This window comes from Eptatretus burgeri, chromosome 5 (genome assembly GCF_056783735.1).
Source record: "Eptatretus burgeri isolate ZD-2024b chromosome 5, Ebu_testis_v1, whole genome shotgun sequence".
NCBI lineage: Eukaryota > Metazoa > Chordata > Myxini > Myxiniformes > Myxinidae > Eptatretus > Eptatretus burgeri.
The window spans coordinates 18,432,373-18,446,390 of NC_140965.1; the positions used below are offsets into that span (position 1 = coordinate 18,432,373).

At 42.2% G+C, this 14,018-nt stretch overlaps 1 protein-coding gene across 2 annotated transcripts in view; it reads left to right on the forward strand.

Moving 5' to 3' along the window:
* The window catches only part of LOC147025947 (calcitonin gene-related peptide 1-like), a 47,773-nt gene that overhangs the window by 25,875 nt on the left and 7,880 nt on the right, over positions 1-14,018 (forward strand). The window contains exon 4 of one of the 2 annotated variants that reach the window (XM_085880880.1): positions 6,911-7,354. The exons of the other annotated variant lie outside the window; for it this stretch is intronic. Coding sequence (XP_085737006.1) covers positions 6,911-7,079 — 169 coding nt within the window. The 3' untranslated portion in view covers positions 7,080-7,354. Of the gene's footprint in view, positions 1-6,910; positions 7,355-14,018 lie in introns of those variants that run through there. 2 annotated transcript variants of the gene reach the window in all.

Consider the following 14,018-nt stretch of genomic DNA (forward strand, 5'->3'; position numbering starts at 1 on the left):
GTGTATCTCAAGAACTGGATATTGATTTATCAAATTATTACACAAAGGCACAGGCTGAACGACATAAATATAATATAACCAAAAATATTAACATGAAAAATGCTTATAAATTAAAAAATTATCCAAGCCCGACTGACGCGAATGACTTGGTGAGATTAAGCGATTTATCACAATATATATCTTTAAATAAAACGGCCGTGTATTCCAAAGATACAGAAGTGTTGATATTATCTCCAGGTCATACAGAATTCACAGTTCGAATTAAAATAAATTTTTATAAAGAAGGGCGTATCGTTTGTATGAGAATAGAACAATGGGGGTATGATATGAATGATTTAGGGTATAATTGGTCATTTAAAATTAACCTCGAAGACCTGGAACAATTAAATCAGTCTCGTAAGGAAGAATATTATCCACTTGGTATCGAGAATGAGTTTTGTGGGGCCACGATTCGTAAACAAATAAAAGAATTTAATAAGGGTAAATATAATAATGGTTTTGCCCTTGTTTATATCATGAAAACAGAAAAAACGGGATTATATATAATAAGTAAGGAAATACAAAATGATTTAACTATGGGAAGATGGGGAGGTGTTTCCTGCCATAATATTATTCTAACATATATTTCTAATACATAAATGACAGCAAGAAGGCTTCAAGAAAATTATCATTTCTGTTTCCAAGCATACCTTCAAGAAAAGGGTATTCGGTATTTTAATAAATATGTTCTACAACATAAGAATGAGGTATTTTCAATAAAAGATTGGCATTATGCTGATGTTGAGAAACCGACAACTTTAGATTTAATTAGAATATTAAATAATGAAAAAATTATAAAGTTAAGAAAAGGTAAGGCTCTTTTAGAAATTCAAAAGAAATTTTATTGGTTTCCTGTTGTAAAAAAAAATATTTTGGATACAGGAATAACAAGAAATCCTGATGAATATATGTATGATATTCTATGGGGTGTAACCGATTCAAGGATAATAAGGGATGAGGAAGGAGTTGAAGAAGAGAGGGAAGAGGAGGAAAAGGAGAAGAGAGAGAAGGAGGAGAGGGAGAAGAAAGAGGAGGAAAAGGAGAAGAGAGAGAAGCAGGAGAGGGAGAAGAAAGAGAAGGAGGAAAAAGAGAAGAGAGAGAAGGAGAGGGAGGAGAGAGAGAAGGAGAGGGAGGAAAGAGCGAGACAAAATAAATATCAAAATATGGAAACCAGTGAGATTAAAAAAAGATTGGTGGTATTACAGAAAATAACTCAACCCACCGAGGAGGAAAACAAAGAATTGACAAATCTATTTGAAATATTTTCTACAAGACTATTGACATCGACAAGATATTCATTTTAATTCAAGTTTTTCATTTTTTTTCTTAAATAAATGGAGGAGAGAGTGAAGGCATTTCTAAGGATTCTTTATGTTTTAAAAATTAAGATTCAAATGTGCATGTTGGAAACTAAAAAGGTTTTTGCACTCTGCAGGAATTTTTCACATAAATAAATGAGTTATTGTCTCAAATGTAAAAAGAAAACTAATACTAAAAATATTTCATATATTAAAAGTAAAAATAACAGGGTTATACAAAAAGGTATATGTTCGGTGTGTGGTTCAAAAAAAAATCAATTTATCTCCAAACACAAACGAGGAGGAGATATACAAAAGTTTTTATCAGGAAGTAAATTTACAACTACTGGAATACGAGGGGAATTACATCTTCCAGGGTATTCTTTCTGTGGTCCAGGCACAAACTTGGATAAAAGATTAGATGAGGCAGACAATCCTAAATCATGGAGTAAACCCATCAATAGAGTTGATGAAGTGTGCATGAGACACGATATTGATTATGGGAATACCACAACGTTGGAAGAAAAGCATGAAGCCGATAGAGAAATGTTGTATAATTTGTCTCTGATACAAAATCCAACCTTGAGAGAAAAAGTTGATCGGTTCATTGTGAAGAAGATGATCAGTGCTAAATTGAAACTTGGACTTGGAAATTCAAAAAACTTATAGGCTCTAATGATGTCATTAAGACTGAAGAGCAATTAGCTGATGAATTACATAAACCAATATTCACAAAGTTTCAGAGAAGGAAAGTTTATTCCAAGGAAGTAGATTATATCTGGTCTGCTGATTTGATTGAACTCAATAATGATAAGGGGTACAAGTATGCTTTAACCGTTATTGATTTGAGGAGTAGATACGCATGGGTTGTACCATTAAAAAACAAAACAGGTAATACTCTTATGTTAGCCTTTCAACAGATATTTAATAAAAGTAAGAGAAAACCTAAAAAATTGTGGACTGATGAGGGTAGAGAGTTTTATAACAAGACATTTATGAATTTTCTAAAAAATAACAGTATTACATTATACAGTACCTTTAATGAAGGGAAGGCAGTTGTTGTTGAACGTTTTAATCGTACCTTAAAAGAGAGATTATATAAAAAATTCACACAACTCGGTTCACAACAATGGTCATCTTTTATTCAGGATATTGTGGATAAGTATAATGACAAGGTTCACACGTCAACAAATATGAAACCATCAGAAACATTTACAAAATTAAAATATGAAAAAGAGATTAATGTCAGAAAACCTAAGTTCAAAGTTGGTGATATCATAAGAATATATAGGTGGAAATCTCATTTTGAAAAGGGTTATATTAAACGATGGACGAACGAACTTTTTAAAATTGTTGATGTAATAGATACGGTTCCTTGGACTTATAAGATATATGATTTGGAAGGGGAAGAGATTTTAGGTTCATTTTATTCACAGGAATTACAAAAGACAAAGATAAATTGAAATTTTTTGACTCCGCCCCTTTTTGACTCCGCCCACACAAAACCCACCCACATAAACCCCACCCCACACAAGCTCCACACAAACCACACCCCACACAAGCTCCACACAAACCCCACCACACACAAACCCCCCACAAGCTCCACACAAGCTCCACACACACAAACCCCACACAAGCTCCACCCATATTCATCATATTCACATAATTAGTGATTAGTTAATTAGTTCCCCACACACAACATGTTTATTTAATTAAAAAATTATCCACCCATCCACACAAGCTCCACTCATCCACCCATCCACCCATCCATTTATCCACACAAACGTCATCCACTTAAGCGTCATCCACATTCACCCCTCCCACACAAACCTCATCCACATAAGCCCCACCCACATAAACCCTGCCCACATAAACGCTGCCCACATAAACCCCTCCCACACAAGCTCCACCCACATAAACCCTGCCCACACAAACCCCACCGAAGCCCACCCACATAAACCCCACCGAAGCCCCGCCCACACAAGCCCCACCCACATAAACGCCCTCCCACAAGCCCCGCCCACACACGCCCCGCCCACACAAGCCCCCACCGAAGCCCCGCCCACATAAACCCCACCCACACAAGCCCCGCCCACACACGCCCCGCCCACACAAGCCCCACCCCCCTCATCCCCCCTGTGTGCCCCCACCTTTGGCCCACCACCTCCCTCATCCCACCCCCACCCTTCCCCACACACACACATGGGGAGGGGAGGGGTGGGATGAGGGGTGATGGGTCGTTGGGGGAGCGCACCGAGCCGCCCCTCTCCCACCCTCTCCTTCAAGTCTTGATCCTTTTTTTGAAATTCAAAATCAAGTAATTGTAAACAAAACAAATATAATTAATCAAAATTGAAAATATTAAATATTCATTTGCGAGAATGTATAATCTTTCCCAGCAATCTTCTTCAGATGTCTTGTGATTTCGAAACTCAGACACCATATTCTGTTTTGAAACAAAAAGTGGATAATAATTAGGTTTTATAAAGATAATTACATGGTAATATGAGTAAGCCTGGTGTTGGTTCTAAGTTCAATCCTCGTTGACCACCGAATTAACACACCAGGAGGCCGACTCAGCCTGTCATCCTTCCAAGGCCAATAAAATGAATTCCAGTGTACTGGTAAAACCGCATCCAAACTAATGATGCAACCAACATAAGGCGACATTCCAAAGAGAGAGTGATATTAATAAACAAATAACTAAATAATAATTCAGAAACATTTACCTCCAGAAAATCATGTGTTGTACCAGATTGCTTCAACAGCTTATGTTGTGTGATCGAGCTGAAAAAAAAAAAATAATGAGTCAAGGGTATAGATGGAGAGACAGACAGAGAGAGGTAGGTAGAAAGACAGACAGAGAGAGATACAAAGAGACAGACAGGGAGAGATAGAGAGAGACAAACAGACAGGGAAAGAGACACACACACACACACACACACAGACAGACACGCACGCACGCACGCACACACACACACACACACACACACACACGCACGCACACACGCACGCACGCACGCACGCACGCACGCACGCACGCGTCTCACCATTGGTTTAATTCATTCGAGATCAGAGGCCGTGATAAGACTTCGTACCAGTCATTATAAATGTTTTTCAATTCTCTTCTAAAATCATTGACCTCTTCAATAAGAGCATTCATTTGATGCACCTCATCGTGATATGTAAACTCCACTTCTTCCAAGGACCTGCCAGGAAAAAATATATATTTTCGCATTATCACGATTTAATTTATAATCAATTGCTTCATTGTTCAAAGAGGAAACCATACACAAACTTACCAACTTTGTAGTGAGCTGTTGTCTTCATCGGAAGAGAGTGAGTCCATGTCTCAGTTTTTTTTTACCATTGGTACAAGATGGCAAAAAGATCAGAGGCCGTGATAAGACGTCGTGTCAGTCATTAAAAATGTTTTTCAATTCTCTTCTAAGATGATTGACCTCTTCAATAAGAGCATTAATTTCATGCACCTCATTGTGATATGTAAACTGCTCTTCTTCCAAGGACCTGCCAAGAAAAAAAATATATCAGAATTATCACGATTTAATTTATAATCAATTGCTTCATCGTTCAAAGAGGAACCCATACACAGGCTTACCAACTTTGTGTTGAGCTGTTTTGTTCGCGGAAGAAAGATCGCTCATGTCTCAGTTGTAAAAATGAAAATCCCGTCTGGCAGAAACTTTGTCTGGCGAATCACTTATAAGGCAACGATGAGGAGATTGCTTAATCATTGGGTGTGGCCACAGGAAATGACGCTTCGGGCGAGACAGCTTGGAAAATAACTGGGCGATATATTCTCAAATTGTATGAATCATTTTTAAAACATACTTAAAATACCCTAAAATGGTTTTGATTAAACTTATGTGTAAAAGCCTGTTCGTGTTCTGAGATAAAATAGAAACACGAGGCCTTGTCTCACAGAATAGTTCCTATTTTTTCACAGCATGACTGTCCAAAAACACTTCCTCATTTTCACAGCACGACCGTGTCAAAAAAAAAACACTTCCTCATTTTCATGGCACGAACTGAAAACATTTGAAACAAAACTTTTTGTATGGCGTGGTTTATGCACAAAAATGATTTGCAACTCGGGCGGTGGCCAGATGAGATCATTAAGAGAAGTTTATCATTTCGTAATGGCACAAAAGGGGTATCTTAAAAAATATAAAGATTCAATTGTTTTGTTTTTCAATATTTTAGATGGGGATTATTGTGCAAAGAAAATTAAACTATTGAAGGAATTTGAGAATGAACAAATCTTTATAGGTTCAATGAGTGAGCTAAACAATATGCATCGGTTATTTGATAAAGAGTGTCCCGAGGCTTAGATGTTTCAGATATTTCTTTCGAATCACCTTTAACAAATCACATTACCACTTTAGTACTTGAACAAATCTTTATCTTATTGCATGGGTTATTTGAAAAAAAAGTGTCCCCAGGTTAAAAGGGGAGACAAATAAATATACCTTGGGATAAAAAGGGGGTTTATTTTTAGGGAAAAAAAATATGAATCGCTGAAAATCCCCCATTCATTTACATGGGGAAAAGTGAGCCAGAACCAGTATATTCACCCTACATATATATATATATATATATATATATATATATATATGTATATATATATATATATATATATATATATATATATATATATATATATATATGCACATAAGCAATAGGCATATTTGTGCTTCACGTACGTAACAAGTTATTTTTTATATTCGGGTCTGTTGCCGATGCACCACCCAAATAAAAGTATTTGTCAGAAGAACGTGTTGCACGCTTGGACCAAGATCACCCTTAGGACGGGTACTCTGATTAGTGTAGCCAAATATTGGCAATCTCTCAAACAAGATAAGAATATGGATGTAACAAAGCTTTCCTCGTATCCAATCGTCGGTGCCTTTCTTGCGATGCAAGAATCAAGTGGATCATTGTATGCACCTCACAGACAGGAATGTGCAACAGAAACCGCTGAGGGTCTCAACCTGACTCTACAGAATGATGAGGCGCATGTTCTGGTCTCTGTTGGTAAAATGAAACATGCAACTCAGTTTTTTGTGCATCATTATCTAATTATATGTCACTCCCAGAGAGGAATAGAAACCAAGCTGGCACTGGATGAAAATGGCTGCACGTGCTGTGCTTTGCTTGTACCACGTGACTTTTAAAGTGCATGGATTGAAGCAGAGCATGATGTGCATGCATGCTGTGACTGTTCACCTCAATTCTCATGCTTAATCTTATTTTCTCTCCCACTCCTTCACCATCTCTCAAATCTCCCTCTGTTGAGTCTACCAGTGCATGAACCCAGGACAACTCAACCATTCGCCTGGGACATATACTGGTTCTGGGGCAAACAAGGGCTCGATTAACGGATTATTTAAATTTGGTTAAACATCCAGTACCGAGTCAAAGTGCTTTACTCCAATCCCTTGTGCCAGGCCTGTGCATTAGTCATTGCATGATCAAGCAAGCTGTCTACTAGAAGCTGTGCATGTGCCCCCTCCATTTGCCTCCTTTCCCCGCTTCCTCTGCCATCCTGCCAGGTCCCCCAGCTCGGGTATTTCGGTGATGAAGCGCTGCGCGGGCCTCAGCACCTGCATTCTGCCCATCCTGAGCGAGCGTCTCTATCGTAATGGTGTCCTGCGCACTCATGTGGGCGTTAACTCACCTGGAAAGCGTCGAAGGGCATTGCCTGCTCTGTCGCTCCCATGATGATGCACCTTCGTGTCTCACATGTTGTGAAATAATCGAGTTAGTGAGCACCAGCAGAGCAGCCCTCCATCAAACATTGGGTAATGGGTGTGTTCATTTGTGACCACCACAGCAAGTCATTCACCTCCCTTCAACCCAGGCCAAGCTTGAACGACCCATGCATCTCTGTCTAACGTTCAGTCTGTGCATCATTGTCTGCGTTGTTCTCATCACCGTTGTCATTGTGGATGTCAGCACAAACGATTGAATAAATATTTCATTTATTACATCCTGGACCGCTTTCTCACCTGTGGTTTTGTTCCCACTATAGTTATAATTTGGTCAAAACCTTCATTGGGATAGTGGTTCACACAGTATCTAATTGGGGAATAAAAGCCTATCTGTGGTACTTAAAGGTACTTGTCGTGGGGTTGGAGATTCTTAAGGGCAAGTAATTACATTCTATTTGCACATTTCACATGGAAATTTTTATTAGTTTATCATTGCCCGTTTGTCTATGCCTCTACTCTTTTATTACTCACCCGTCTTCCTGTGGAAAGGTATGTCTTACTCGGATATATAATATAACTAGCAGATAACCCGATTCCACTGGGCTATTGTGAGGGAATTTGTGATGCTATGAATGTCCATTGAGAGTACTAGTGCATGCCTGTACGTGCGTGCCCATACGTGTGTGGCCGTACGTGCGTGGCCTGCCAAGCGAGCAGTTCGTTCTTCATCTGTTTCAGCTGCACGACGCCTTGCCTCGCGTTCAGTGTTGTCTGCCAAGCGAGCAGTTCGTTCTTCATCCGTTTCAGCTACACGACGCCTTGTCACGCGAGTAGCGTCGCGTGTCAAGCGAGCAGCTCGTGCTTCGTTAGATTCCATTGCACGTGCACGACGCACAGCTTCGTTCCTTCGCTGTCGTAAACGACAACTGGATTGGGGCATTGTGTTTAAGAAAATCGAAAAAGAAATGGAGAAAGAAAGAATACAGTAAGTCGTCATTATCCGGAAGTCCGGAAGTTAAGTCCTCACTGTCCAGAAGTTCGCATATCGCAGTTACGATTATTCGCAATTTAGTTTTAATGGCCAATTATTCAATTAGCGCCAACGTATTTTGCCTTTTCGCAATGTTATCGCAAGGAAAAACACAAAGAGAAGAGAAGAGAAAAAAAAAACAAGAAAAAAAAACGTACATGCAAAAAACAAACAAACAAATAAATAAATAAAACCAAAAAAAACTTTCAAACAACCACACAGGCCGTTCCTTCTCTCTCGTAAACGACGACTGGATTGGGGCATTGTGTTTATCTATAAATGCGCATAAGAAAGAGAAATTATTACAATACACTGTCATCACTATCCGGAAGTCCGTACGTTGTAACCCGTAATGGGGAAGCGGCTGAGGTTCTCTTCCGCATCGGCCACGCCTACGCAGCAACGTGTCCTGTCATTGGTTTGGTAAATAAATGATCATAACTTGGGAAGCACTTGTCCGATTAATATCAAACCTTGAGAAGCACATCCTCAGGTCCCCAGCAATATACCTGGCAAGTTTCAATTAGATCGGACCAGTGGTTGTCGAAAAACAGCGGTCACACACACACACACACACACACACACATTGCTGGAATTATAGATAGATAATGGCAGGGAACCATGGAAATTCCACATAATGTAAAATGTGACTGAGTCCTCAACACCCTTCTTTCTTCTTCAACTCCCCTTCTCCTTCCAAGCCACAAGTCCTCAACCCCATGTCTGCAAACCCCTTCCCAACCTCAACGCTACAAGTCTTCAACCCCATGTCTGCAAACCCCTTCCCAACCTCAAGGCTACAAGTCTTCAACCCCATGTCTGCAAACCCCTTCCCAACCTCAAGGCTACAAGTCTTCAACCCCATGTCTGCTAACCCCTTCCCAACCTCAACGCTACAAGTCTTCAACCCCATGTCTGCAAACCCCTTCCCAACCTCAACGCTACAAGTCTTCAACCCCATGTCTGCTAACCCCTTCCCAACCTCAACGCTACAAGTCTTCAACCCCATGTCTGCAAACCCCTTCCCAACCTCAACGCTACAAGTCTTCAACCCCATGTCTGCAAACCCCTTCCCAACCTCAACGCTACAAGTCTTCAACCCCATGTCTGCTAACCCCCTTCCCAACCTCAATGCTACAAGTCTTCAACCCCATGTCTGCAAACCCCTTCCCAACCTCAACGCTACAAGTCTTCAACTCCATGTCTGCAAACCCCTTCCCAACCTCAACGCTACAAGTCTTCAACCCCATGTCTGCAAACCCCTTCCCAACCTCAAGTCCTCAACCCACCTGCCAAGCCTCAATCACCCCTTTCCCAACTCTGTCCCTTCTTCCACACCCCACCCATCCCCCTCCCAACCACTCTAACTTCCTGGTTCAAGTACCCAACTGCAAGTCTGCATAATAGTCATGAACTGTTAAGACTGCAAAGGTTTATTGATTAAGTAAATCAACGGAAAGGAAATTATAAAGTGAATGGAATTCACTGAATAGTTTGTGGTTACATTTCTCTTCGTTTCTTGTTTTTTTTTTTAACTTCCGGTAGTTGTGCGAACCAGCGACTCCGAAACTACAACCATAAATGTGTGCAACAGAAATGCTCACACCTCGACATTGTGCAGTGAATATTGATATTTGTAAACCTCCACATGTACTGTTCAGACACAAGAGTTGAGGTATCATTTAGCATTATACGTGACGTGGTTACGACGTTTATCCCGATCAGAGACAATTGCGCAACATGCACTTATACAGTATAGACAGTAACAGATAACCCGGCTCCACCGGGGTGTTCAAAGGGAATTTGTTCCCACCAGTATGTAAGAAACCTGGATTAGTCTGCACAGTGAGGAGGAGGAGGAGGAGGAGGGGATTGGGACCATACTCTGTGCAGAGCGTTGGTGCTGCTTAAGCAGTCTCCTTGGCTGTTGGGAACAATCCTGGATGGGTCACCACTCCGACACAGGATACCAGTATGCTGGCACTCATTTTGCCAACCTCGGAAGGATGACCGGCCGAGTTAACCCCACCTGGTATTAATTCAACAGCTGAGTGAGATTTGAACTCAGGACCCTCGGATCCAAAGCCCACCACCCGAACCATTAAGCCAACACCAGGCATGCACAGTGAGGAGCCTGGATTAATCTGCACAGTGAGGAACTGCACAAGCCAAAATGATTGAATGCATCACACCAGATACACCATTCGACTGAAGCTTGTGGAGCAGACACTTGTGCCATACTGTACCAAAGGCCTTTGAGATATCCAAAGCAACTCATCGAGCTTCACCCTTGAGCTCCAATGCCCTGTTGAAATGATCTGTAATTAAGGATGGCAGATCCCCTGTAGAGCGGGAATGGCGAAAGCCATCCTGGCAGTCAGTGAGAAATTAATTGTCCTCCAAATGGCTGAGAAGTCGTTCGTTGATGAAGCATTCAAATACCTTACTTATTGCAGGAAGCAAACTGATGGGGCTGTAGTTACTTCACTCAGAATGCTCACCAACACCCTTGAAAACAGGAACAACAGAAGCAACTTTCCAGGATGACGGAAACACTAAAGCAGACAAGCACATGTTGGATAGCTTGGCAAGAATCGATGACATTTCAGGACAACACATCTTCAATACAATCACAGGGATTCCATCAGGACCAGTCACTTTCGAGGCATCGAGAGTACAAATAATTCTGACAACCTTCATTGAAGTGATAAATGGAACAGGAATATCAGAGTCTGTAAGAGATGGATAATTGATCAGGAAAAGGGTGTCTCTGATGATGAGGGTAGAATTAGAAACAAAGCGATTTTCAAAATAAGTTAGCCTTATCCAGAGATGAAGCAACAACCTCAGGTCCATGAAAGAGAGGAGGTATAAAAAAATTTCTTGTGGCCGAGTACACTGTTGGCAATCCGCTAAAAGTCCCGAGAGCCAAGTCGCTGAGATGAGCAATGGAATCGGCTACAGAAACTGCATATTGCTGCTTAGCATCCTCAAGAACTCTTTTACAGAGGTTACTTGCTTTGCGCAACAGGAATATGGACTCCTGAGACCCTTTCACATGGTACTACTTGAAATACTGGTTGCGATGAGCAATTGCTGATGCACAAGCCGGAGTGAACTGTGAATGGGAATGAACCTTCACTAGATAGATACATGAGGGGATATAAATGTGCATACAAGTGTGAATCCATTGGGATATTTCCTCGGCAGCCATATTAGAACCAGGCCTAAAAGTTGAGGTCCATGGCACATCAGCAAGAAATCAACGAAATCCATCCCAATACACTTTCCCAAACTGAAAAACAGGACATGAATGCGTAAAATGTCATCTCAACAAACATCATTTTGGTAAGTGACTATCTAGAGATAAGCAAAGCATAGATAGCCTGATCTGAAATGCAGGCAATAATGTCAAGGTCAAGTTGCTCTTTGATATCGAGACAATACTGCAGTATCTCCTGAACTGTTGAGAGTTTTGTGGCAGGTGCACTGATGGTAGGGAGATACCCTGTGTTGTCTTTGCTGACCTCGACATCATCACGTGTTCTGATGTTGAAGCCAGTCCATGCGCTGATTGTTTCTTCTTGTGGATGTCATTGTCTCATCAAGGTCCAGATGGTATTTTTCTGAAGTGCGAGATCTGCGGCAGGAGGAGCAGCTTCAGGATGAGTTGCAGAAATGGCAGGAGTGGGGGACTCATTCGACCATGAGAAATATAGGGAGGTAAATCAGTGTTTGAGATGAGAACGGAGCATTTCTTGATTTTTAGAATATCTTTTCATTGGGGTTTTGGGAGTACAGTAGGTGCACAAGCCTGGACAAGGATGCCCTTTACTCTACTGGATGTGTGACCGCCGTCTAGAGTTTCCTCATTCCTATCAATGTTGTCAAACCCAGGCAAGTCATGACACGTTGAAGAACGAACTGTGGAAATGGCACTGAATCACTCATCCTCACCACACTTGTGGACGACAAGTGCTGTGATTATCTCTTGTCACTTGGAAAGAGATACACTTTCTCCTAAATGACTGAGAATGTTGTCAGGTTGTTGGGGACTCTATTGTCGGGGACTCTAACCCTAACAGCCTTCAGGACCCCCATTCTTTGATGATAGGAGTAAAAGCACGGGGTAATCTTACTGGGTCAGATTTCCATGTGTTGTGGCGGTGTTGACGTGTTGTCCACCAGATAGCGTTCTCCTTGGGATAACCTGAGGTGGGTCCTTCAGGTGGGTGCCTGGAATGTCCTATCACTAAGAGAAGATGATCACTTGTCTCTGTTATAATCTGTATTGCATCACTCTCTGAGGTTCGGAGACCGGATAGTGGTGAGATCATGGCAGGGAGTTATACCTGCTCCTGGGCTGGTCACTCTGGTGACTACCATGCCTAAAGAGTTGATGTAGTCTGCGGTTTCTATGCTGCGCATGAGTCTGTGGTTCATCAGTGTCCCAGGCGAGACACTCTTTTAGTCTTGGGGGATTTCAATGCATCGACTGGCACTGACAGGGATGGCTATGAAAGATGTGTTGGTCCCCCATGGGTCTGGAACTGTGAACCAGAATAGCACCAAGTTCCTTGACTTTGCAAGAAGTCATGGACTTAAGGTGGCTGGTTCATGCTTTCAGTGCCCACTGGCTCCTTGCTGAACTTGGTATTCCAATGCTGGTGGTGTGGCAAAGGAGATTGACCATGTGCTTATTGATGGTTGCTGGAGGATGATGCAGAACTGCAGGGTCTACCAGAGTGCTCAGTTCCTCCATACCGACCACAGGCTTGTTGTAGCAACTCTGAAGTTGAAGCTTCAATCCAGGAGAATGGTACCATCCCAGCCTAGGCTGTATGTTGTCAAGCTAAAGGATGAGAGGAGTTTGCGAACAGGTGGAGTGGAGATTTGGGGAATTCTGACGTTGTGGAGTGCCTTCATGACTCTCATCCTTGATGTTGCCGGTGGATGTCTTGGAACCCACCGTCAGGCAAAGAACAACTTTGTCTCCCAGGGACCACTGGATACCATTGATCAGTCACAGGGCCAGGCTTAATAATGGCAGAGCTGAGGTGTTCAGGATGTTGAGGCATAAAACTCTACATGTGCTGAGGGCACACAAGGAGGCCTATGTGCGAGGAATCTGTGAGGGGGTCGAGCATCACCTGTGGTCAAGTGATTCTCGTCCTGCTTACAGGGGAATTTGCACATTGCGTTCATCCAAGCCCATCCCTCGGTGTACTGCAGTTTGAGCGGAGGGTGGTAGGCTCTTGACAGAGGAGTCCGAAGTGAAGGCCCGCTGGGCCGGTTACTTTGAGCGGTTGTACCAGGCTGATCCACCTGCTGTCCAGTTGGATGTCAGGGGTATTACAATAACTGTTGCTGACTTTCCAATCAACTGTGAACCAAATTCGTTTGTAGAAACATGGGCTGTGGTGAACCATTTGAAAGGGGGTAACACTCCAGGGATCTATGGCATCCATGCTGAACTTCTCAACACTGATGGAAATGCTGTACTCGTGTCGTTGCATGCAGTTCTGTGCTCTGTCTGGAACACAGGCATCATCCCAACTGACTAGAAGAGGGGCATTGTTGTCCCTCTCTGGAAAGGGAAGGGTGGTTGCCAGTACTGCAACAATTAGAGGGGTGGCGCTGCTCTAAGTATCGGGCAGGTCTTTGCTCGAATAATTCTTGATAGGATTCACCATCTACTTGAGCACCAGCACCCAGAGCAGTCAGGCTTTACACCAAAGAGGTCAATAATTGACCGTATCCTTGCTCTTTGGGTTCTCACCAAATGCAGATGAGTTTTGGCAGGGGCTGCTTGCAGCCTATGTTGATTGCCACAAAGCATTCAATTCAGTGAATCAGGATGCCCTCTGGAGGATTGTTGGTCTTCGTGGTTTGCCACCCAAACTGCTCAATCTCATTTCT